We start from the raw sequence: 24,244 nt of genomic DNA on the forward strand, positions 1-24,244 counted from the left end.
ATGGCCTTATGTGAGGAAATTTAAGGTTTCCTTTGGTTATGGCCACAAACACAGAGGTGAATAAGTAGATCTAAAGAGTAAGCCATCTGATGTTATACTACTCATTATTTTAATTCAAAACTAAATGACAAGAAATGTCACAAACAGAACTTATTTTGTGATCATACTAAGGATTTGATAAGTTGGATGACAGTAAGTATTCTAAAAAGGCCGAGAAAGAGATACCAAAGTTGGTCAGGAATATGGGAAGTCAATTCACCTAAAACCAATGCCCTGTATTCTCCACTGTTCAAAAGGCTTTCGGGCAATCCAGTCTTGTCCGTTTCAACTGGCTGCATGTTCCACTGTGAGGGGTGAGAAAGAGCTGTGGGCTTGTTCTCAGCCTGTAAAGAGGTCACCATGGGGGTGAGCACTGAAGTTGCTGCCTGTCACTGCTTGTCTCTCTTTGCAGGCGCCAATACCGGTCAGAGAACAGGGTGTCAGTGGCAGAGGTGTTGCTACACTGTTATCTCTTCAGAACGAGGCACAAGGAGAGATGAATGCCACATCGCAAGGAGCAGAGGAGAAAGAGAGAAAGAAATGGTGTCAGGTGGCATGCTGGATGTGATTCTGTTTCAGTAGAGACTGAGATGACTGTCAATTGCTTAGCTGATTGCTTCAGGCTGATACCTTTGTGTTTGCTGGTTCTTGCCTATCCCTGTTTCAATTACAAACTGGTTATATCCAGGCCTTATAAATCTGTCTGACACACACACACACACACACACACACACACACACACACACACACACAGAGAGAGAGAGAGAGAGAGAGAGAGAGAGAGAGAGAGAGAGAGAGAGAGAGAGAGAGACAGAAAGAGAGGGGGGGGTTAGTAACACTGGCATCTCTCACAGAGGACCTGGGCTCAATCTCAGCTCCCACACACAGCAGCTCACAAACATCTATAATTCCAGTTCCTGGAGTCAAAACAACCTAAGCCTCCTAGGGCTGTACACACATGGTGTATAAAAAAAAAAATACAGGCAGAACACTCAAATGTATAAAAACAAGCAAATTAATTAAAATTAATTAAAAACAATCTTATTTAAAAGTGTTGTTTTAATGTCCTTTAAAAGTAAATTGAAAAAAATCCATGTATCAATTAATAACAAAAAACATAATTTTAGTGTGAACATAATTTCAAAGGAAGGAAATATGTGAAAGAGAAGAATGTGTGTGAAAAACAACTAAGCTGTGGAATCAAGCACACCCCAGAATGAAGAGAGGCAGACTCTGTCTCCTCTGTTAGAAGACTCGTCTTCCACTTAAGATGATGATTTGTGATGTGATGTCGTCCACATTCTGTCCATGTGCATTTCATACTCCATGGTAACTGAACAGGTAAACAATATGGAGAAGCAAACAAGCTACTTATGAATGTGTGAGCAGTGACTGCATGAATTCCTGACAATTCAATTCATTTCTTTATAAATATTAGGGAACCCAGGCCTCATATACACAGGAGAGTATTCTGTACTTTGGAATTGGGGGGGGTTGTTTTGTGTTGTTGTTTTTGAGACAGTAGTCTCACTGTGTAGAGGGTGTTTGGTGATGACCTGAATTCAGTTGCCCATGTTCTGGGGATACAAGGAGGGTGCCACCAAGCCTGGCTTTCTTAATATACCAAGAGACACCAAAGAGTGACCTTCCTAATCCTAGAAGACGAACACAATACTAAGCACTTAAGTAAGTTTACAATAAAATTTTTGGAAGAAAATTTATTTACTTTAAGTCATATCCTTTTGAAGATTCCTTCGTCATTTTAATCACACTTTAAACCTGTGTTTTCTAAGACTACACAGTAGCATACATAGACATAAACTGAACATTAGGATTCACTTAATAGTACATAAGCTTCTCCATACTGTTTACCTCTTCAGTTACCATGGAGTATGAAATGCACATGGACAGAATGTGAACTATATCACATCACAAATCATCAATTTTAGGTGGAAGATGAATCTTCTAAATTCTCATGGTGTTGTGTTCCTTAACAAGAATATGCTTATAGTTGAAGACTAATCAGCCTACTATACTAATCCTACTTTATGTTAAGAGTTTATTTCAGGGAAAGAGAAGAAAAAGAAGGAAGGGGGGGCATAGAGAGATCTTTGCTAGTCTAACATGTGGGGCTCCAATCTACACCCTTATCTGACCTGTTACTTACTCAGACGGTTCCACAAGCATCAGGTATTCACAGATCAGAAGAGACCCAGCCTATGGCAGAAACTATATACTCACAGCTGAGGTATGCTCTGACAGCTACCAAACCCTGGAGCTTAGGAATGGTAAGACAAAATTTTCTCTTGAATCAAGACTGTCCTTTTTATGCCCCCCCACCCCAGCCCTCCGGCCTTTTAACACAACAGAATGACCTACTTTCTAGCTGCGCTTTAGGAACCTATTTTTAATACAAATTAAGTCGCTGCTTATTACTTTCTAATTGAACAACTAAAACATAAATACCCAGCTGTAAGCAGGCAGTTCCTATTTAGTTGCTCTCTAAGGTGACATTACTTGCTTGGTTTTATTATCTCTGTGCACTTCTAGCAACTTCCTTTATAAACACATTCACTCTTCTCACCCAAAACCCTCCCTGAGCTGTAAGCCTTAAGACTTTTAGCACTGTAAATTGACACTTTGTCCCACAACACTTTATGGCAAAAAACAAAAAGAGTTATGTTGGGAATTGGTTGAATAGATGTTAGAAACCTAAGAAAATTTGATATGTAAACTAGGAAAAAATGCAATGCAGAGAAAACAATATGGTAGTAATGAGATATGGAGACTTGAGAAAAATTAAAAAATACATAGCTGACAACTACTATAAAATTTTGGTTTCATCTAACAAAATAAGGAAGATATAAGAATGCTATTAGAAAGAGAAATGAAAATGTGCTATCACATGCATGAATGGTGACCTCCAGACAAAGCTTAGCACACTATTAGTAGCACAGCAACCAAGGATTCACTTAACAATAGTGTAACTAGTACACAGCCTCAATAGTACTATAACTAAGGATTTCCTCACTCACAGTATAAATAAGCACTCAAACAGTATACCTCTACTATCAAGGTCTCACCTGAAAACACATGCTAAATTTTACTGTGTTCAACTAAAGCACTAAAATGCTCTAGAAATTTTATTTTTTATTTGTGTGTTCAAATGTGTATATACCACACATGCCACAGAACAAGTGTGGGCATTAAGAGACAGACGACCAGGATAATCTCGTTTCTTCCACTGTGTAGATTTTGAGTTGCCAAGTTGCACCTTTACTTGCCCTTGGTGAATTTTTATATGGGGCATCAAACAAATCTCCTTTTTGTAAAAATAGCTTAGGTGGGACACTCAATACTGTGACTCATCTGTACTAAAGGTCCTCTCTTACCTCACAGTTCATTAACAGTTGTATTATTGCTACAATTCTATCTACAGTTCTGTCTGCTAAAGAGAATTGGCTTCGTGTGTGTGTGTGTGTGTGTGTGTGTGTGTGTGTGTGTATCTCAAAGAGCTTGAGAAAACTGAACAATCACACCAGAACAGAACAGATTGTTGGGGAAACAAAAGACAGTCAAAATAAACCATTTTTTGATTTATTGTTCAGGCAATTTAGACTGATGCTTTCTGAGCAGTGATGTGATAGTTTAAATATGCTTAGCCCAGGGAGTGGCACTGTTAGGGGGCATGGCCTTGTTGGAAGAAATGTGTCACTGTGTGGGTGGGCAAAGAGAACTCCCTCCTAACCATGTGGGAGTGAGTCTTCTCCTAGCAGCCATCAGATGAGTTGTAGAACTCTCAGCTCCTCCTGCACCATGCCTTCCTGGATGCTGCCATGCTCCCTCCTTGGTGATGATAGTGGACTGAACCTCTGAACCTGTAAGCCAGCCCTAATTAAATGTCTTTCTAGGAGCTGCCTAGGTCATGGTGTCTGTCCACAGCAGTAAAACTCTAATTAAGACAAGTGGCATATGCAAATGTGGCATGGTGACAGTAGAGTTTTCTGCATACTCTATGACCAACATCTCAAACAGCGTTCATTATGTAATTCAGGAGCAACTGCATGGAGAAGATGGTGCTCTTGGTCCCAGCCCTCTCTACTCCTCAGAAGAGCCTCACAGACACTGTCTTTACTTAGTTCAATCGGATCTAGACATCATCCTATTATCAGATCAGATAACTGATAAGCAGGAAGTAGAATAAAAGACTGAGTAGAAGAAAAATTTTGGTCTGTTCAAAACTTCATTTTGAAGGGGAAAAAATCTCTACTAGTATTTGGAAATGAGTTGCATCAAAACTAGACCTATAAAAACAAAGGACTGATTACAGCTGCAAACAAGTATAGTGATACAGGAGCAGAAACTTAACTCACAGCAACTATTTTTCTCAATTGTATCACTTCCAACTGGATTAACTGTTCATAGGTTATAAAATTTTTCTGGGTATGCATTTTAATAAAAACATTTCAACACTTAGTACTGAATAAATTAAGAATTGAGCCAAAGAAATGAATGCAGTTCTTCACATTCTTGATAACAGACTAGAAACCCAGTACGGGCTGCACATACCTTTTTGAGATGTCCTAGTCTAAGTTTAAAAATTTCCTCTTGTTCATGATATTCTGCCAGAGTCAGCCTGTCAAAAGTGAAATTTTAATTCTACATTGAGATTAATGCTTAGTACCTTTTTAAAATTAAAAAACTAACAAAACATGATAAATAAAAAATGACTGCATATGCAAGTTAAAATACTGGTAAATTGAAGCCTAAAATACAGAAGCCGGAAAACATTTTTATGATACTCTTCAGAATAATTTAATATTTCTGGCTAGAGTAATTAACTATTATGCAATGGGTATCATGTATCAAGTGATGTTACAGAATTCAAAATATAAAGGCTAATGTGTGGAAAGAAAGACAGTTCTTACACTATTTTGAGATTACAATCGACAGTAAGGATACAGAGGTAGAAAAATAAGGGGAAAAAATAGAGCATGTGCTATAAAGAGAAAAACAAAAGGTGGCGTAAGAGTGACTATTTAATTCACTCTGGCTATTAGCCATGGGGAGAAGGGTAGGGTGGGCATCTCTGACACTGGCTACAGTAAGTGCTAAGATCCTTAGAACATGGCTGGTATATGACGGGGGGAGGGGGGGGGATCCTGTATTTGAGAAGGAAAAAAAAAAAACGTCACAAAGTGTTCATGCTGTAGCTTAACTCTGAAAGGATGGCTTTCATCCCTCACACCCAGGTCCTGTTTGAAGCCCATATGTGTGGTTCTGAGGGAGACATAGAGCTGCTTCTATTCCAGTGTCCTTCAGATCCTTCAGTATAAATTCTATTTTCCTTTAAGTTCATTACTTCCAAAACAATGGCATTCAAAAGAAACAAAACAAAGAATCTAGGTAGTATTCCACTAAAAAAATTTTAAGAGCAAAACAGTAAAACCTTCTGATTAAGTTTCCCTATTTTCAGAGTAACACAATTACAGGGTTATACTGAGAACAGCAACTGTTGTCAGCTACTAAAGCCTGATAGAACAAATTTGAAGATGATTTTTGTAGCTGGTGTGAAAGCACACTCCCTAAAACTGAAAAACCTCCATAATCCCATCGCTCATGAGGGTCTCAGCCACAGCAAGGAGATGGGGAGTTCTAGACCAATGTGGGCTAAAAGCTAGATCCGGTCACAAAACAAACAGTAGAATGAACTACTTCATTCTATGTAATGTATACAGCAACTACTGCAATGTACATATGGATGAGGAGAAAGAAGCAGGAAGAAAAATGAGGTAAAAAAGTCAGTTAAATCACAGCAAATAGCTTCTATACACATATGCCACCTGTTCAAGTTTTCCTACTAACATTGTTTTCTGGTCTTTAAAAGTATGACTTTGGGCCCATCAACAGATCACAGAATGGTTCAGAATTTTGACAAACTACGTAAATTTTTTTAGTTGGTCATTTATAGGATTGCATTGAATTTTAAAGCCTTAATTTTAAAAATGTAGGTAAAATCTCGTATTTAAAAAATCAAAGTTAAAGCATGATTTTTGAAGCAAGAACGTACCATGAAAAATTCCAAGTCATACAGATTGCTGGAGTTCCTTCAGTCTGTAGGCTTCTATCTTTCTTAACATCTTATGATTACAGATGTTAGAAATGACAAAAGCTGTAAATAGTCTCTCCAAGAAAGTTTGCATACGAATAGTTTGAGATGACCACATATGCCAGTTTCAAGGTTCCCAGTCCCAGGGCATGTCTTGTAACTATAATGTCAGCCTCAACATGGCCAAAAGAAGAATCCGACACATAGTAGCTTTTTAGATTTTCTGCTATCCATGTGCATTAATGAAATTTTTTTTTTTTTTTTAAAAAAAAAAAATCTATGGGGCTATAGAGACAGATCAATGATTGGGAGAATATTTATTGCTCTTCCAGAAGACCTGAGTTCAGTTCCCAACACCATGCCAGGACTGGGTGTTAAAGGACTAGGTGTTATTAGGGGTAGAGTTTAAACCTAACACTTTCAAGATAGCTACTGTGTTGCTAAATATAGAACCTTAGTGCTTTTTAAACCAACAGTTGGGTGTTCTAATTGGAATTAGAACAAAATTAGGAATGACTTGAAGAAGTAATTCGAGATAGATTTTAAAAAAGTGGCTGTGTTGGTCTGTTCATGTAGTGTTAGATTTTGGAAGGCAGGAGTGCTTGAGCCCAAAAATTAAAGATTACCCCAGCAACACAGAGAGATAAAGAGGAAAGCAAAGAACTTGATAAAAATAGAACCGAGGGGAGAGAGAATAAAAACGAAGATTAATGAATAAATATTATGCAAGGGAACAGGGTACAACCAGTGCAGACAAAAGACCTGGACAGTATATGTGTAGAGGGACCAAATGAAGCAGGTGTGTTTGTAATGAGAGCTTTGCTTGTTGCTTTAAAGTCCCTGACATGGCAGAAATGAGGGTCAAAGCACCTTTTTTCAACAGGAGACACAAATGTATCTCTACACAGAACATCCAAGAGTATCTACATCTTCACTCACATAAATTTTTGTACAGCTTCCCAAATCTTCTATAAATATAAAACTATTATTTAAGCATGTTTGTTCTTTAAATTACAAAGAGCAATTGACGTAGGAAATTTAGGAAATAAAACAGAAAAGAAACAAATGTCTGAAACTAACTGTGAACTGCATTTATACATTCAGAAAATAAACACCAAAAGGTGCATTAATTTGAACACTAGATTGATATAGCCAACTGATGCAGATACACAAGAAGGGTAAATCCTACTCCCCACTAAAAAATTCAGGCTTGGAGATTTATGTCAGAGACAACTGTAGAATGCTGTCTGTAAGCAGAAGGCAGGTATAGAGCCTGTGACTGGAAAGTAAAAAAAGGAGGTGAGCTGAGAGTTTTTGAGAGGCAAGAGAGGAAGAGACGGAAGATGGAGGAAGAGAAGGACACCCAGATCCATGTGGCTTTAAATAGCTGCGGGTAGCTATGAATATCTTATAAGAGATAAATTATTACAGGACAATTCGTCTTATCTAGGTGGGCAGCTTGTATCGATATCAACTGGCTCTGAGTTTACTGTGTGGACATTTTGTAGGATGAGAATTTACTAATATAGATCTGATTGATAAATTGCTAGCCTCTAGAGTTTTGATTTTACCGGGTAACTGGGAATTGTAACTATAACTACAGGGGTCAGATGCTGGGAATGTGAGCAGAGTTCACAGCACGAGAGCCACAAGATGGGCAGTCTCTGCATGGGGCTAGCCATGGAGGCAGCGAGACCACAGGGACCAGAAAGTAGCCAGTACTAGCATGGCATGGTGCTATTTCCTTTTTAAAATGTTTTACACAACAGATAACTTTTCAGTTAATATCTTCCCTGGCTGTAACTTTTGTTTTTGCAATATTAATTATGAACAATAACATTATTAGCATTCTTGCTCACTACTAACAATGTAAGTGAAAAATTTTAAAGAAGCTTACAGTTGTGGTAAATTTGGCCTAACAAAGGGATCATTTTCTGCTCCATTGACTGCTTTGTTTTTTCTTTGTTTTGGTTCAGAATTGGTCGCAGGTGCCTGAGAATTATTAGCGGTGGGAGGTTTTCGTTTGGCTAGAAGTTTTCTTTGTCGTTCAATATCTTCTCTTTGTTGATTCACCCATTCTTGCTGCCTGTGTAAAAATAACAAAGCTACATTAATCACCCATTATTTTCCAAAATTAAAAAAAATCACATAATATAAATCTTTATTCTGTTGGTTCTACTCTTTTAAAAATATTAAAATATATACTTAATTGTTTTGTGTATGTAAGTGGTTTATTCATTTGCTTTTTAGACAGGACCACACTGTGCAGCCTTGACTGACCTGGAACTCACAGTGATCCATCTGCTTCTGCATCTGAATGATGGGATTAAAGATATGTGCAAATACAACCAATTGTGTGTGCTGCCTGTATGTACTTATGTATTCATGTGCATCACAAGTGTGTCTGGTACCTCTAGAGGCCAGATGAGGGTAACTCCACCTAGAACTGGAGTTCAGGAATTCAAGACCAACTTGAGCAACACAGCAAGGTCCATTAAAAATAAATTCTAAGAGACAGGGACACAGGCTTTCCAGTCAATACACAAACCACTACCACCACCAAAAGTTAGGGGACTAGTTTTTATTCTTCTAGAATATTCTTTCCAAGTCAAGTATGGGAAAAAATGAGGGTTGAGTAAGATTACTTGGTGTTGAAGGGCTTGCTGATGAGAAACACTGAGTCTCACTGAGAATCTTTAACTCAAAATACAAGGCGAAGCGTAACTAAGGAAGACACCTGTAGACCTCTGGCCTATACACACAAGATGTTTAAAAAGCCCTTTCTTTAAAAAAAAGAAAGTATCTTGTACTCTTTAGATGAATGCTAAATATATAAAAATTCTGTTAAATTCTGTAGCTGTATTATCTGTTTGCTATTCTTTTCATATGTGCTATGCTTTAGTAATTCAAATAGTAAACAGATATTGAACCCGATTTCAAATTTATAATCCTTTAATGAAAATCCAAACTACTAATTTGAAAAAGTGTAACAATGAGGCTGGAGAGGTAGATCAGAGCTTAAGAACACACATTACTCTTCAAAAGGACCAGCACCCACATCTGATGGCTCAGAGTTGCCTATTACTTCAGGTCTGATGCCTCTGAGTGTGCAAGTGCGCATGCCCACACACACACACACACACACACACACACACACACAGAGAGAGAGAGAGAGAGAGAGAGAGAGAGAGAGAGAGAGAGAGAGAAATCAAATTTTAAAAAATGTGAACATTACTAACTTCACAAGATTTTGAAATGCAAAGCCATCTGTCCATTGTTCTGTAAAAGAAGCGCCATGTCTAACTGTTGTAAAGTGTCCAAGGCGCAACCGATCTTGCATACTTTTCTCTCTGCTTGACAATTTTTCTTGTGTACTCTGAAAATGAAGGAGAAAAAAATCAATTATATTCATTCAAACTTTCTATCCATCCATTCATTTATGAGACAGGGTTTCTCTGTGTAGCCCTGGCTGGCCTGGAATTTACTCTGTAGACCAGGCTGGCAAGAGATTCATCTGCCTCCCCAGTGCTGGGATTAAAGACATGAGCTACTACTGCCAGGTTATCCATCCAAATTCTAAAAGCATGCAAGGAAAAGCAAGCTACTGAGGGAAAAGAAAATTTAGTAAGGACTCACCTTTTCAATAAGCAGTTTCTTGCTCATAGATATGCACTTATTTAATCGTTCTTTATATTTTTCAAGTAATTTCTGTTGATCATCTATTTGCCGCCTGAGATCACAGTTGGCCTATAACATGAATAGAAAATGAAAGGCCTAGAATCAGTGTGTATGAAAATCTTAAGTGATTGTTTTGAATAAATTAAATAGATAAGATAAATACCAAAAGTCTATTTACTACCAAACATTAATTTAACTGCATTGTAGAAAGCACCAAAAATTTATATACATATTCTGGACATTTATGTGTATATTCCAAGGTATAAATGTTGGCTGTATAATCTGGATCTAAATTCAATTCCCTTACTTGTAAATGGAAGAAATATAATCCTCCTCAGCTAAAAAGTCAAGTGTGATATATATCATTTATGTAACACATTTAAGAGGAAACGTGAATTTCTTCTTTCATACCACCAGATCTTCTCAAGACACTTTCTCTTCTAAATTTAACAACACTGTCATTTGCTGACCCAATTAATTACTTTCACCCTTCTCCCTTGAACAGGATACTGATTCTGTTCACTCTGCAGGTAGCTATATACTCGAAGAGGAAAGTCTGACTAGCCTACCACTACAGAAGAGAATTACTTCTGTGGCCTGCTGACATACCCCAGCCCCAAATATTCTGAATTAGGTCTGAAGGAGAGCCTAGAAATTTCACTTCCTCCATCAATGCTACCACTAAGTACTAAGATCCCCAAGTATAGTCCCATCTTGCAGAAGCCAAACTGTGTCAATGCTTTTAAAATGTTGGGAGAAAGTAACTGCCAATCTAAAACTACACACTCAATAAAACTGTACATCAAAAGCAACAAAATGAGATCCTCACTTTAAAACGGTTCAAACAAAGCTTCAACCTAGTTTGAGAATCAATACAGATATTTAACTTGAACTGACTTCAAATTTTCATTAAGATTCCAGATGGCCAAAACAAGGGGTGTTTGTTGAACCACACATCAAGGGTGTGTTCCCTCTCCCCTCTCTCTGTGTAGTGCAGCTCAGGCTGGTTTTAACTTATAATCCTGCTGTCCTCCTGTCCCCAGTGTGCTGGGTTTATGGGCACATACTGTGTGTACAATGTGACAAGTTTTAATATAAAGCCATGGCAATTACAATCACTCTAATTTTCTTTTTGCATAAAATGGAAAAGATTTAATTCTAGACTAATATGTACCTAGCCAAAGAATAGTTCCCAGCTTCTCTTACAAAGAACTTTAAGTAAATTCAGGAGAATATTCAAGAAGGATACACACAGAACTGTACCTTTTGTGGTTCTTTTCCCTGGTCCCTGCTAAGAACACAGACACTGTGACTGTGACTATTTTATTTTGGACCCAGAGGTGACCACCAAGATGGGAGCCATACACTGAAGACAGGAAACAAGCTGCTGAAGGAGCAGAGGTCTTGTCAAACTTCCTGGCAATTGTACTAAGTTTCTCTTAGAACACACTGCATCTCATGTGAAGTACCGTTGCTTCACTTTTACTAACAAAGACAACTGCAAAATGCTAAACTAGTGTTCCAGGACTGGTCCAGTAATACACAAAACAACACGAACATAGGAGAGAAGCAGGTATAGTGCACAGGAAATAAGAGTTAATGGTAGCGCCGTAAGTATAAAAATGAATTTTCATTCAACTGGGTAACTGATTATATATGAAGAAATTAAAATGAACCCTTTTCCACACTATGCCACAAATCAGATCTAGTGAGATCACGAAATTGTACAAGATCAAAAAAGCTTTTTTCCTTTTTTTTTTTTTTTTTTTATTTTTGAGATTTCTAATTGCATCTCTCCCTTCCCTTCACCTACTTCCTCCACTCTCCCACATATCCCCCTCGCTCTATTTCAAATTCAGGGCCTCATTTTTTATTGAAGAACATCTTTAGGCTTTTACAGTAAGTTCTTTTGGTATCTTTGATAGTAATTTGGTATATAAAAAGTATAAAGTATAAACTTAAGATAATTAGTGTGTAAAACAAAAGACAGCATGATGTAATGAAGACATTTCACAAAGTAGAAGAAACCAACATTAAAAAAAAAAAAAAAAGCAACCTGAAAACTAAAGACCATCCAGTTTAATAAAAAGTGAAAAGGAGGCTAAGGATACAGTTCAGACGCACAGCACTTGCCTGGTCATGGGTTTGATTACCAGCACCAACATGCACATACACACACCAAAATACACACATGCATGGACACACAACTATAAGGAAACAAAATGAATGGTAAATACATATGTCACTGATGCCAAAAGAGTGGTTAGCAGTAAGGGGTGTGACGGAGCAGTGTCCCAAGGTTACAATGGCATCACAGGTGTTGGTTATTAAGCTGTGTGGTACTACTGGTTCTTAGTGCTGGTTTGAATAACAATGGTCCGTAGAGGTTTTTAAATGATCACATCTAAGCTATATCACATCAATTTAATCACAACTCCATGGGGGGAGAATTCAAAACCAGTACTTCCATTAGATGATCCTAATAACTTGCAAGGGAAAAAAAATCCTGTTTTATGTCTTATTCACATTCTAATAAGTATACCTCTGGGTGATGGTGATTTTAAATTTATTGTGTATGTGCATGATGTATGTGTGTCTGAGGGTGTGAATGAACATGCCAAGGTATTTGTGTACAAGCCGAAACTTTGTTCTCTCCTACTTTTATGTAGGTTCTGGAGATCAAACTTAGGTCTCCAGGCTTGATGGCAAACACCTTTATCTGCTAAGCCACTCGCCAAATACCTTAGATTTATTTATTTACACGAATTCAGATTTACTTTATATGTATAGGAGTGCCTTCCTGGCACTGTGCACCACATGTATGAAGTGTCCAAACAAGCCAGAAGAGCACTTCAGATCCCCTGTAATTCAAGTTACAGAGGGCTGTCAACCATCATGTTGGTCTATGCAAAAGCAGCAAGTGCACCTAACCATTGAGCAATCTTACCAATCCTGAATTTAGTTTTAAACATAAAGCTTCCACTAAAAATCTCACAGGACTATAGCAGTAATCCCATCCTTAATGGTATCTGATGTCAGGCAGAGAACAATAATTTAACAGGAAATGGATTATCTAACTGGGGTTAGAATGATCAAATAAAAAATTATAAACCTACTTCTTCAACAGTTTCTCAATTCATACTCAGAGAGCCAATCAACTATTCTGATGTTAGAGTGGGCATTTTAAACATTGGTCTTTTATTTTAATTAGAAATGTGTGCATATCTGTAGACAGGTGTGCTCGTGTTTGTAGAGGCTGACAGTTATGCCATCTCAAGCCCCTAAAGTGGATTTTCAATCATACACAAGAACTAGGAAAGGCTTACTGTTTTTAAATACAGAACACTGTCATATTTAGTAATTGCTCAATAGTTTAACGCTGCCAAATTAAGTCACATAGTTCCTTCTCCATGACATATTACTCACCCTGAGCAAATCATCTATCCGACCTTCCTTCTTTTCCAGGTCCTGATTTTTAGTACTTTCTAATGCTGCCAATTTCAGCATTGTAAGATCAGTCTAAATGAAATAAAGATATTTTTATTATCTCTACTGTATGCATTATATAGAAATGTGAAGACAGATTTTACCAATTTCAAACAGCCAAGAACAATAGTTTGTGGTATGTAAAAAGACATCCCCAGACATCATAGTGTAATTTTAATTTTAAGTCTGAAGTATAAATGCTGAAAACCTTGTATACAATTTATTAAAGCTCATACACAAATGTTAGCACTATAAATTGTAGAGTGTTATCTTTAGTTTTGTAAAACCAGTTTTTAAAATGTTTATAACTGACAAGTAAAAACTACTTCCATTTATATGACGGATATGTTTTGATCATGCTGACTCTGAACTTAGAGATCTGCCTGCCTCTGCCTCCAGAGTGCTGGAATTAAAGGCATGTGCCATTACACCCAGCTCATGCTCAACAGTTTGGACATGACTCAGGAGGACTAAAGAAAATATGCTGCTGTGGAGCTAAGGTGCTCCATCAACATATCAACTCTCCAAGTCTGAAAAAGTGCAAACTAGAAACAGACGCATATAAAATGAATGAATGAATGAATGGCGGTATAAACTAGGTATACAGTTTAGTGGCAGAGCATCTGCCTGTTACTTGCACTGATTCCAAATTCAATCCTCAGCACCAAAAAGCAAAGCAGAAACAAAAAACCTTCAAAAACATGTGATCTATGTTCAAAATTCATAAAACTGAGTATTAATAGTAATAATAATGACATTAATATATCTAAGTAACTTGAAATAAACTATTTTTCTAAGTAGTATAAACATATAGACATGACTTTAGTCATGAAATGACTTTAATATTCACTTATAACCAACACAGCAGCATCATGACAATACTGACTATATATGTGTACTTAGATGCAGGTTCAAAACCATTCAGTGAGCAAGACTGACTGTGCTGGTTGTTTTACTGCTGGAGATATTTGCTCAAATTTGTAACAAAGGGCAAGCTGGTGGTAAGATTGATGTTCCAGTTCCTCCTGTCCTACAAATGTTTTACTTTAGTAAGTCAGCTCTTATGTTTAAATTTACTTTACAATTATATCCAGACAAACAAAAAACATTTTAATTGTTAATACAATTGGTTAGAATTTTCCTAAAAGTCATAGCACAATGTAAAACTATTACTTACTTGAGTGATCTTAAAGGATAACTGCTTTGGTTGTACAACAGGGTGGTCCCCAAAAGCTAATGCAGTAGGAGAAGGGCTATTCGGTCGAACCTGAAAATGAGGGTAAAATTTCTACCTCAGGTTAAGAAAAAAAGTTGTTTTTACTCAGCAACAATGACTTAACATTTTTGAATTTTTCTTTATCTTTTTTTATCTTTTAAAACACTTTTAACCATCATTAATTCGTTCAACAGGCATTCTTGAGTACCTCCTGCATGAGACCCAGTATAAACGACCATTCACTCCTTGACCTAAAGAGGTTTATACTCAGATCCACAAAAGCTTAATGCTTTATAAATAAAATATGGCCTGGAACAAAAATATTAAATAGATTATCCTGACTAAAAGATCACCGAACATGGTAGCTCATGTTTTTAATCCCATTAATTAGGAGGAGGAAGCAGGTAGATCTTTGCAAGTCCCAGGCTAAACATACAAAGACCCTGGAACAGGGGGAGCAGGGAGAAGGGAGAAACAAACAAAAATCATAAAAGTCTAGACTTTTTAGTACTAGAATAAGGCATGGTCATAAGTACTCAAAAATTTACAACAAATTAATAAGTTTTATGGTTTAAATCTGTAAACAGGGATGGCAACACTGTATCAATGCTACATTAGCTTTCGAATTTGAGTCAAGCCTCCCTTCATAAATGGCCATGCGTGGTATCCCCAGGAACAGAATGTGTAAGACTGAACTAAGTATGTCTACAGACAACAAGTAAAAGAGAATATAATGGGAGGTGCTTGAATAAGTAAGAGAAAGTCTAGTTTTGTACCAATTTAAAATTCATATTCAAATTACATAAAGCCAACATTATTTTACTGGTTAAATAGTCAATTTCCAAGTAAATAAAAAATAAAATTTAAGATGCAAAACAACTCACATAGAAACTGTCTTAAAATGTTAGAAACAAAAATGTTACATGCTAATTCTAATAACTTTTTTCTATGCTGAACTGAACAGCCCATTGTTTTCTTAAAAATTTCTTTAAATGATTATTTCCATGTTAAAAATTTAATCAATAACAAAGTTAAAAATGATAAATTAGTAACTGAATATAGAGAAATGCTACAGTATTGATCATCACCCACAAGCTCTGCTGATTTTGTTGGGTAGCAAAATAATACCATCAATGAAGAAAAACTGCAGTTTAAAGACTCACTTAAAAAAAAAAAGTTAAGGAGCTCAGGACAGCCCTCAACTCTCTCAGTACTTGATGACTCTAAATTCCTTGGAATTTAAACTTTATTTATTTTATGTGTATGGGTGGTTTGCCTGCATGTGTGTCTGTGTACCACATGCATGTCTGGTACCTGTGGAGGCCAGAAAGTATTTCAAATGCCCTGGAACTGGAGTTAGAGATGTTTGCGAGCCATCATTTTGAGTGTGAGGAATAGAATCTGGGTCTTTTGGAAGAGCAGCCAAAGTTCTCTTAAACACTGAGGCATTTCTCCAACCTCAATCTTGGATTCCCAATTCTCTTGCTTTCATCTTTTTTAAGTGCTGGGATTACAGGCATACAACACAATGCCTGGCTAAGAAACCCATGTTCAAAAATAAAAGTTCCGGAAGAATCAGATCATTAAAGATGATTCAACTGTCACTGAAGTGATTTCCCTTTTAAAACAAACACGACTATATAAAAGTATATGCAAAACAAAGCCAACACATTATGTTATTCAATATATATCATCTCTAAGGCAAAAACAATGCATTAAAACCTTGAATAGTAACAGCTTACAGATGAGGAAGGAGTGGAATGTGAGTGTGAGTTTTGTGGAGAGCGGATCGCTGGAGGTATGCCTCTTACTGGACTCGAGCCATTTCCACCTTGGTACTGAAAAAAAGAAATGGGAAAGCAGAGCTGCTATTTCAGACTTGGCATTAAGAAATTAATTCAAGTATATCTGATTCCTAGTGCAGGGGAGTGAACCCATGGCCTCACACAGATGTTCTACATCCCAGGCCTATTTATACTTTGCTTCAGATAAAAACCAACCAGTAATTTAAATGGAAGAAAAGCAAGAACGAGATCAGCTATATATATATAAAGTCTAAGGCTAGATCACATAACAAACGATGCCTACTTTTTTCTGATTATAATTTGTTATACTGTGATTTACTCAAAGACAAATAAATCATCCCCAAAATGAACATACTTGTTTCCTACAAAGTTTAGCAATGTCCCTATAAATTTTTCTTTTTAGGAAACCAGTCTCTAATCTCAAAAAAATTTAAATATTTACATATGATTTTAGTAAATATATCTATCGTATAATCATTATTCAGAAGATCTGTTATGATATCCACATATTCAGTGCATCATATAAAATAATTATACAGGACAAACTTTTTCCCTGTAACAAAAACAATCTTTACAAATCCCATTCTCATAGAATATATGCCTTCCAACTGCATACAGAAGCCAACAACTGGCCCCACCGTGATTTCTTAGCTCATGGTTCTGTGCCAAGAACAAAAGAAAATGGTTGGCTGATGCTTGGTTCCTCTAGGAGCACAGTTTAGTGTCTACTTCACCACTTATTAATTTTTAACCTAAGCTTGGTATGAATGGCAGAGATGGAAAATGGCTAGTATATTCACCAACCAACTTCCTGCAACCGAAAAGTTTTTCTTTATTCACTTTATCTAGGCCTTAGTTTATCATGTGGCACATAGTAGGCATTCAAGACACTATGATTATTTGAATTTATCCCTACCCAGAGCACAAGTTCTTAATTATATTAACCTTGAGTGGCTTAACTCAACTAAAGGGCAGTGGATAGTTTCAGGTTAGAAACAGTTTTACAAAGAGCACTCTCACCAGAAAGAAAGAAAGGAAGAAAGGAAGAAAGGAAAGAAAGGAAAGAAAGGAAAGAAGGAAGGAAGGAAGGAAGGAAGGAAGGAAGGAAGGAAAGAAGGAAGGAAGGAAGAAAGAAAGAAAGAAAGAAAGAAAGAAAGAAAGAAAGAAAGAAAGAAAGAAAGAAAGAAAGAAAGAAAGAAAGAAAGAAAGAAAGCGAGCTTTGGAGATTTTTTCTTGTGTGTGTGTGTGTGTGTTGTCTGAACTTTAGCTCTTGTCTTAATCAGCCAATTCTGCTCTTACAAAGTGAAGACATCTTTTTCTACATTTGTTGTCTTAACAAGCAATCCATATTTTCAAACAGAAACTGCAAACCAGAAGCATGCAGAAGCAAGTAAACAGTCTAGATTAAGAAAGACTAAAAGCATATTTTTTTCAAGGTTTCTTAAGAGTCACATCTCTATCATTTATTTATCTCCATCCATAGGGCTCAATGTTGGGACAGCTTCTACCGTTACTCCAACTAAGTCTGTCTTCCGGGTAGCTACTTTACTTCCTTCATCTGCAAAAAGAACACTATTAGCTAACTTTACCTATGATATGGGTTGCTTAACCAAGAATGTGAGTAAGTACTCTGAAAGGTTTTCATGATCCTAGGAAAGAAATATCACACAATGTTAAAATTATTCTCAAAAGCTGACCTTGTGCTTCAAAGAAATGATTTTCAACGTGCAGAAGAATTACACTGAATTAGGAACTAGAAATAATTCTTAATAAACTTACTTCAAAATAGTCGCTAATCTTGTGGCCACGTCCCCCAATACTTTTTCCTAAAATATAAAAAGTAAAAATTTTATAGATTTAAGGGCCAGTCATGATTATCTACCACTAATTACATCAAAAAGAAAAGTACCAAATAAAATATAGCTTCTTTAATTAAAAGCATAGAAAACCACTTATCTAAGTGTAGCATTTTATTTAATAAGGTAATGATGAATACTCTGTAAACATTTATAAAATCTAAGCAAATCACATTCAATAGAAATGCCAATTTATGGAAGAACTAGTTGTTGGACTGTTTCTCCCCCACCCCTCTCTTTCTCTACCACTGCACTCGCCTTCCTCTTTGTGGGATCTAACGTGCTGGGCAGACAACAGCATGCTTATTGTCAATGTCATTTTGTAAAATACGTTTGATTTTTGTCTTCTTTCTTTTCTTTATGTTTTCTAAAATGTATTTGCTGCAAAGTAACAGGATGTATGTTTTAAAAGTCTACATTTTAAAAACTTTGTAAGACCAGATTGATAAGGAGGCTTATGGCAGGCCCCACCATCCTTCACATGTTCTGTCCTAAAATGCAGTCCCTATAAGTTTTAAAGAACCTTTTTTCCCCTAAAATAAGGACTTGGAGACAACTAATGCTATTTCTGAATAACAGTTTTATACCAATTTATTTAGGACAGACTAGATTACAGAGACTTATCCCAAAGAAATGTTCTTTCTGTCTCTGATAAGATCCCGAAAAATCTGAAGAGATACCACCAACTACTAAAGACAGAGAGTTGCCTACCTAGATGTTATTTCCCTAATTCTTTTCCTCTAATTGAATTTAAAATTGTATCTGCTATATCCTTTCCCATGTTTGTGACATCTAATTTCAGGATATAGCCCCACTCCCATTTCGTCTTTCCCTCATTAGAAATTGAATTGCAACCAAGAACCACTCCACCAAGGTCCATTATTGTTAAGAAGGAAGTTATTCCACGGTTGTTAGGTTCAGAGATGAACCTGATTTCCAAGAAGCAAGAATACTTCTATTACATATTACTGATTATGGAGTAAAAATAAGACTTAAAATAGTCATGAGGTGACAAGGGGTAGGGGCTTACTTCTGGGCTTGAAGCTCACTTTAAGGAAAGGCAGGATGGGAAACACAATTTATCACTCTAAAGCAAAGGTTCAGTGAGGAAGAAATGAGGAGATCCAATTTAGCAACCATTCTCATCCAGGTCAGGCATTTCTCTGGGCTGCAGACCAGACAGAAAAAAAGGCCTGGGTTCATTTTTATTAAATGTATTAGTGTCTGGGAGTCCATGGGTAGCAGGCACAGACTATATGTGAAGGTCAGAGGTCAACTTGCAGATGTTAGCTCTCTTGTTCTACCATGTAAGCCCAAGGATTGAACTCAAGTTGTCAGGCTTGGTGTCATGTGCCTTTAACTGCAAAGCCATCTCAATAGAAACTAGTTCTTAAGGACAAGTTAGCCAAACCAGTTTAGAAGATCTACTACAGTTTAGATTTCCCAAGTTTGTTGCTGAAATGAATTTGTATACTGTTACAATGAACTTACACATCCACAACCACAGGTTGCAGAGCCAAGACAGAAGGACGCAACTGTAACGTGAGATCAAACATACTACACATCTTTAAAAGGCCCTCGACAAATCTGTTCTGTTTCCGAGACAACTACTTTGATTCCAGTGCTGTATGTAAGTGGTAAGGCAGTTCGTAAGCCTAAAGACTGGCTCCAAACATTCAACCCCTAGGTGTACATGACTGAGGAACCCAAGTTAACATACATCTTTCCAGGGCCCAAAGTAAACAGTACCAGTTTGTTATAAGAAACCATGCCTTCCGTGCTGCAGAGCTGACTCAGTAGCTACAAGTGCTTAGTGTGTGATTATGTGGATTAAAATTCAGATCCCAGAACTGACGAATCCCAGCACCCACACAACAAGCTGGGCATCTTAATACACCTGTAACTCCAGCTCCAAGCAGGATGGGTGGGGATAGGAGGATTACTAGGGCTTGCTGGCTTCCAGCCAAAGCAAGAAAAAAATGAGCCCTAGGCTCAAGGACAGACCCTACCTCAAAGAAAGAGGCAGAAAGTGACAGAGGAATACTGGCACACACACTCTTTCTGGCCTGTGTACACAAGCACAGATACATTCATTTGCAAGAACATATGTACAAGCATCATACATACACACACACACACAATTTTTTTACCAACATGTATAATATAATGAAAATACCTTTTAAGTTTATGTCACAAAAAGTAGATATATATATAAAAAAAAAGAATAAAAATGAGTGTACCCAAAAACAGGTACTTTAATGAGAATCTAATTATTCCTATAATCTTTTTAAATTAAAAAAAAAAAAAAGAGAGAGAGAATGGGTTGCCAGTTTTAAAGTAGAAAACTGAAAGGAGATTTTTTAAAAAAGGCCTATCAGATTCTTTTTTTTTTTTTTAACTTTATTTTAAAAAGCAAAGATAAAAGAAAAAAATTTTAAATATTTTTGCATAAATGTATACAAATACAATTGTGTCAGTGCTTGGCTTTTTTTTTCTTTTTGTTAAGGTTTGATACTCTGCATTAAGGTCTTACTAGTTACAATGAGCAAAAAGTACATGTAAAATAGGAGGTAACCCGGAATTAGTCAACTTTTTCTTGGTGTGTAAGGATTGAGCATTTTTTTTTGTTTTGTTTTGTTTTGTTGGCCTACCAGATTCTAAACCCAAATAAACAATATGGAAATGTCAAAGTCCCCAAACAGTAATCATGAGCTAACTACCTATAGTGCAGCATAGTACAGTCCTAAGCTATAAATGCAATTATAAATGCAATTAGAATACATACTAGATATAAAATTTCCAAACCACAAATCCACAAATTTGACAGTCATCACCCTAATTAGTTAAAAATAAGAGTACAGAGTTGTTAAGTGTGCACAGTCTCTGAAGGAAGACGCGTCTGCTTACCCTGACTACTTTCATTCTGACTTTCTGCTTTTCTCTTTCTTCCCCTGGATGACTCAGATTGTTTCTTCTCTGGTGTCTAAGGAAAATAAGTTAAGAACATTTTAAATTACAGTCTTAATATATAAAATTATTACTATCAATATAAAAATCACCTTACTTTTGAGGCCATATAAAAGCATTCAATGGTGCCTACAGGATGCAAATTCAATCACTGACATGCAATTTATTTAGAAGATATAACTGAAATTTACATTTATAGAATTTGGCTTAAAGAAAAATGAGAAATCTAAGAATCAGACCTTAATATTCTTAAGTCGGAAGAAAGGAAAATTAACTTTTCCCTGTTTTCTATAAAAAGTAAATTTCAATGAAAAAATAAGGACAGACAAAAACTGACATATTTAACCCAAACTAAGAGACCATTGACCTGAATGTCTGGCAATTACTATTCAAGAACAATTATAGTAAAGTCGCAGATTACATTTGGGGGTGGAGGACAGTCTTGCTATGTAATGTAACCCAGGTAGATAGCTACTGGTTTCTCTATCTCTCGAGTGCTGAGATTAAAGACCTGCATTACCTTACAGATTAAAAGACTAACAACTGGTTCATGGTTTGTACTACTAGTGCTATACAGCAAGACCCAAAGGAAATTTAGTTTTGTACAACCCCAAACCCCCAATGTTCTTTAAATTCTCTCTATTTAACATGCTACATGCCTTGGATCAATATCTAAATGAATGTTGATTAACTACAGGTATTTCAAAACATCACTGTGTATTTAACCATCATACATTGCTTGTTAAGTTTTTCATTTTATGAACCATAGATTTTTTTTAAGGAAATCCTGTCAATCTACTTGTAAAATATTACAACAAACTAAACATTTTGTTAACATTTTTATGAAGAGTCCTAATCATGTATTAAAATAAAAAGTCCCTCAGTAATAATTCATTCATATTCCAACAAATGTATATATAACCTTAGTTAGCCTGGAACTTGCTATGTAGGTAGACCAGGCTGGCATTGAACTTACAACCCACAGCTGCCTCTGTCTTCATGAGTGTTGGGATGAAAGGTGTGTTCTACCTCACCCAGCCTAACAACAAATAAATCCACCACCCAAGAAATAACAATTTTTCAAACCCCACACTAAGTTTAAAGCACACCAAGGTCCTATTTGAATTCTATCTTTAAATTTTGACTAAACCATAGCAACAAAAATCATAAAAAGCAATAGTAGAATCAGCAGTTTTTATTTAGAAGAAACCATGTTCTAAATGCTTCACCCCAAGGAATGCCCATTTGGATAGGCTGAGAATGCTACATTTCATTGGGAGAAAACAGATATTTTAGTGCAAACCATTAAAATGCTAACATTCTGGCTATCACAAGAGGGCTGGAGTGAGACTATGGTATATTGTGTACAAATTTGCAACCATATTTGGGAAAAAATTCATTACACACTTTACTTGATAAGCATCTTAGAATACTCAATGTCTTTTTTAAAAAACATAAAGTAGTACTTAGTGAAGGTTTTTTTTCTTCCAACCAACACAATTTCTCAGTAGGGAAATGAACTACACCTTTGAGGAAAGGGTCAGCTCACCTACAGGAGGCAGAATAGGGATGTATGTCTTCATTACAGTAAGGTAGGAAAGCAAGAGGTTTATCTTAAATGAGCTGCCAGTTTGAAAAATGGCAAGGATGAAAAAACCAAGTCTAAATAATTTTAAACTATAAAGTACAAGAGACGGAAACAAGTGGAGTCCAGAAGGACTGTATAAAGTGAGTGAAAGACAGACCGTGAAGCCACAATACACATAGGTTAGCTTGTCAAGTTGAATGTTGCTACTGAAGCCAGATCTGCTCTCCTGGGATGTCCTAACATGTTTCCTTTGTGAGAACCTTTCACTTTGTGTACATACTTGGAGTCATATGAAATGTAGTATTTTAATAAGGCAGGTACCATGAATTTCTGAACAGACTAATAAACCCTTGATCCACTATGTACTGAGAGTATAATCACTGTTGTGTTATATCAGAAATCCATTTACTGTCAGCACTGTAGGAATGTGGGGACTGGATAAGGAACACACTTGGGACACAGCACCTGCAGTATACTTTGCACACAATGATATCAGTACACATCAGTCAATTGTTTTATGTCAACAACTTCACTATTAATTTATCTCATATGTCCATGCACTTTGTTTCAAATCTTTAGTTATGTGTCACAATGTAAAAGAATCAGTAGCTTCTCAATAGTAACCCTCATAAGCTTACAAGTAATTTACAGGATGTGTAAAATATTTTCTTTTTATGGACACACTTAACATATACTCTCTCCCTCCTACAGAACCCAGTTTAGGCCAACAGCAACCTAATGCAAATGTACATAGAACAACTGGGTTTAAATAATCTGAGCAACATTAATATTAAACAAAATAAAAATCCTCAATGAGGGCTACCACTGCCAATTCTGAGTCATTCATTTGTACACAGGACTGTTGGAGGATTTAGAATTTGGGAGGAAAATGAACAGAAACTCACAACATATTTAATCACTGTAGTGGCTCACCACTGCCAAAGTTCAGAATACTACCTGCAATTTTCCAACTGTTCCACAAATGCCTGAGGAAGAAGAGGACTTGGAAATGGTTGAAGGAGAAGATAGCTAAGCTAAAGTTCTAGCTACAGAGGTACATCTTATGCCACTGCTACCCACACCTGCAAACACAGCATCTTATTTTAATGTGCTGGCTCTATTAGTGCTCCTTTGAAGAAGCATATTATGATATAAAAACTACTCATCACACTCAATGGTTTCCTTGAAGCAATCCAAAGACATCAATGACACAGCCTGTATATTTATATAACATGTAAATTTTTCATAGATCAAACACTTTCTATACAACTTTTCAAGTTTATTATTGCCTTTGCTTAACAGACTGCTATTTCTCTTTCCTTCTCTGCCTTTTTCAACTAACCCACTATAGCTAATCTCAGTAAGGATTGACAGAAGGTAGAGTTAAAGTTGTTTTAGAGTGAGGTATTTACATGAGTATTAAAAGCCCAAGAATTCCAACCTACAGTAGAACAGTGGCTAGGAGAAAATGAAGGAAATACTAGTACACATGAAACAATT

The 24,244-nt window shown here is 36.4% G+C and overlaps 1 protein-coding gene across 1 annotated transcript in view; it reads right to left on the reverse strand.

Moving 5' to 3' along the window:
• Positions 1–24,244, reverse strand: part of TLK1 (tousled like kinase 1) — a 93,487-nt gene that overhangs the window by 17,323 nt on the left and 51,920 nt on the right. The window contains exons 4-12 of the mRNA XM_080927146.1: positions 21,097–21,172; positions 18,113–18,159; positions 16,271–16,366; positions 14,490–14,579; positions 13,253–13,345; positions 9,785–9,895; positions 9,388–9,524; positions 8,046–8,234; positions 4,609–4,675 (exon numbers count right to left, since the gene is read on the reverse strand). Of these exons, the coding sequence (XP_080783272.1) occupies positions 4,609–4,675; positions 8,046–8,234; positions 9,388–9,524; positions 9,785–9,895; positions 13,253–13,345; positions 14,490–14,579; positions 16,271–16,366; positions 18,113–18,159; positions 21,097–21,172 (906 nt within the window). The remainder of the gene's footprint in view (positions 1–4,608; positions 4,676–8,045; positions 8,235–9,387; positions 9,525–9,784; positions 9,896–13,252; positions 13,346–14,489; positions 14,580–16,270; positions 16,367–18,112; positions 18,160–21,096; positions 21,173–24,244) is intronic.

Source organism: Micromys minutus (genome assembly GCF_963924665.1).
Source record: "Micromys minutus genome assembly, chromosome: 13".
Lineage (NCBI taxonomy): Eukaryota > Metazoa > Chordata > Mammalia > Rodentia > Muridae > Micromys > Micromys minutus.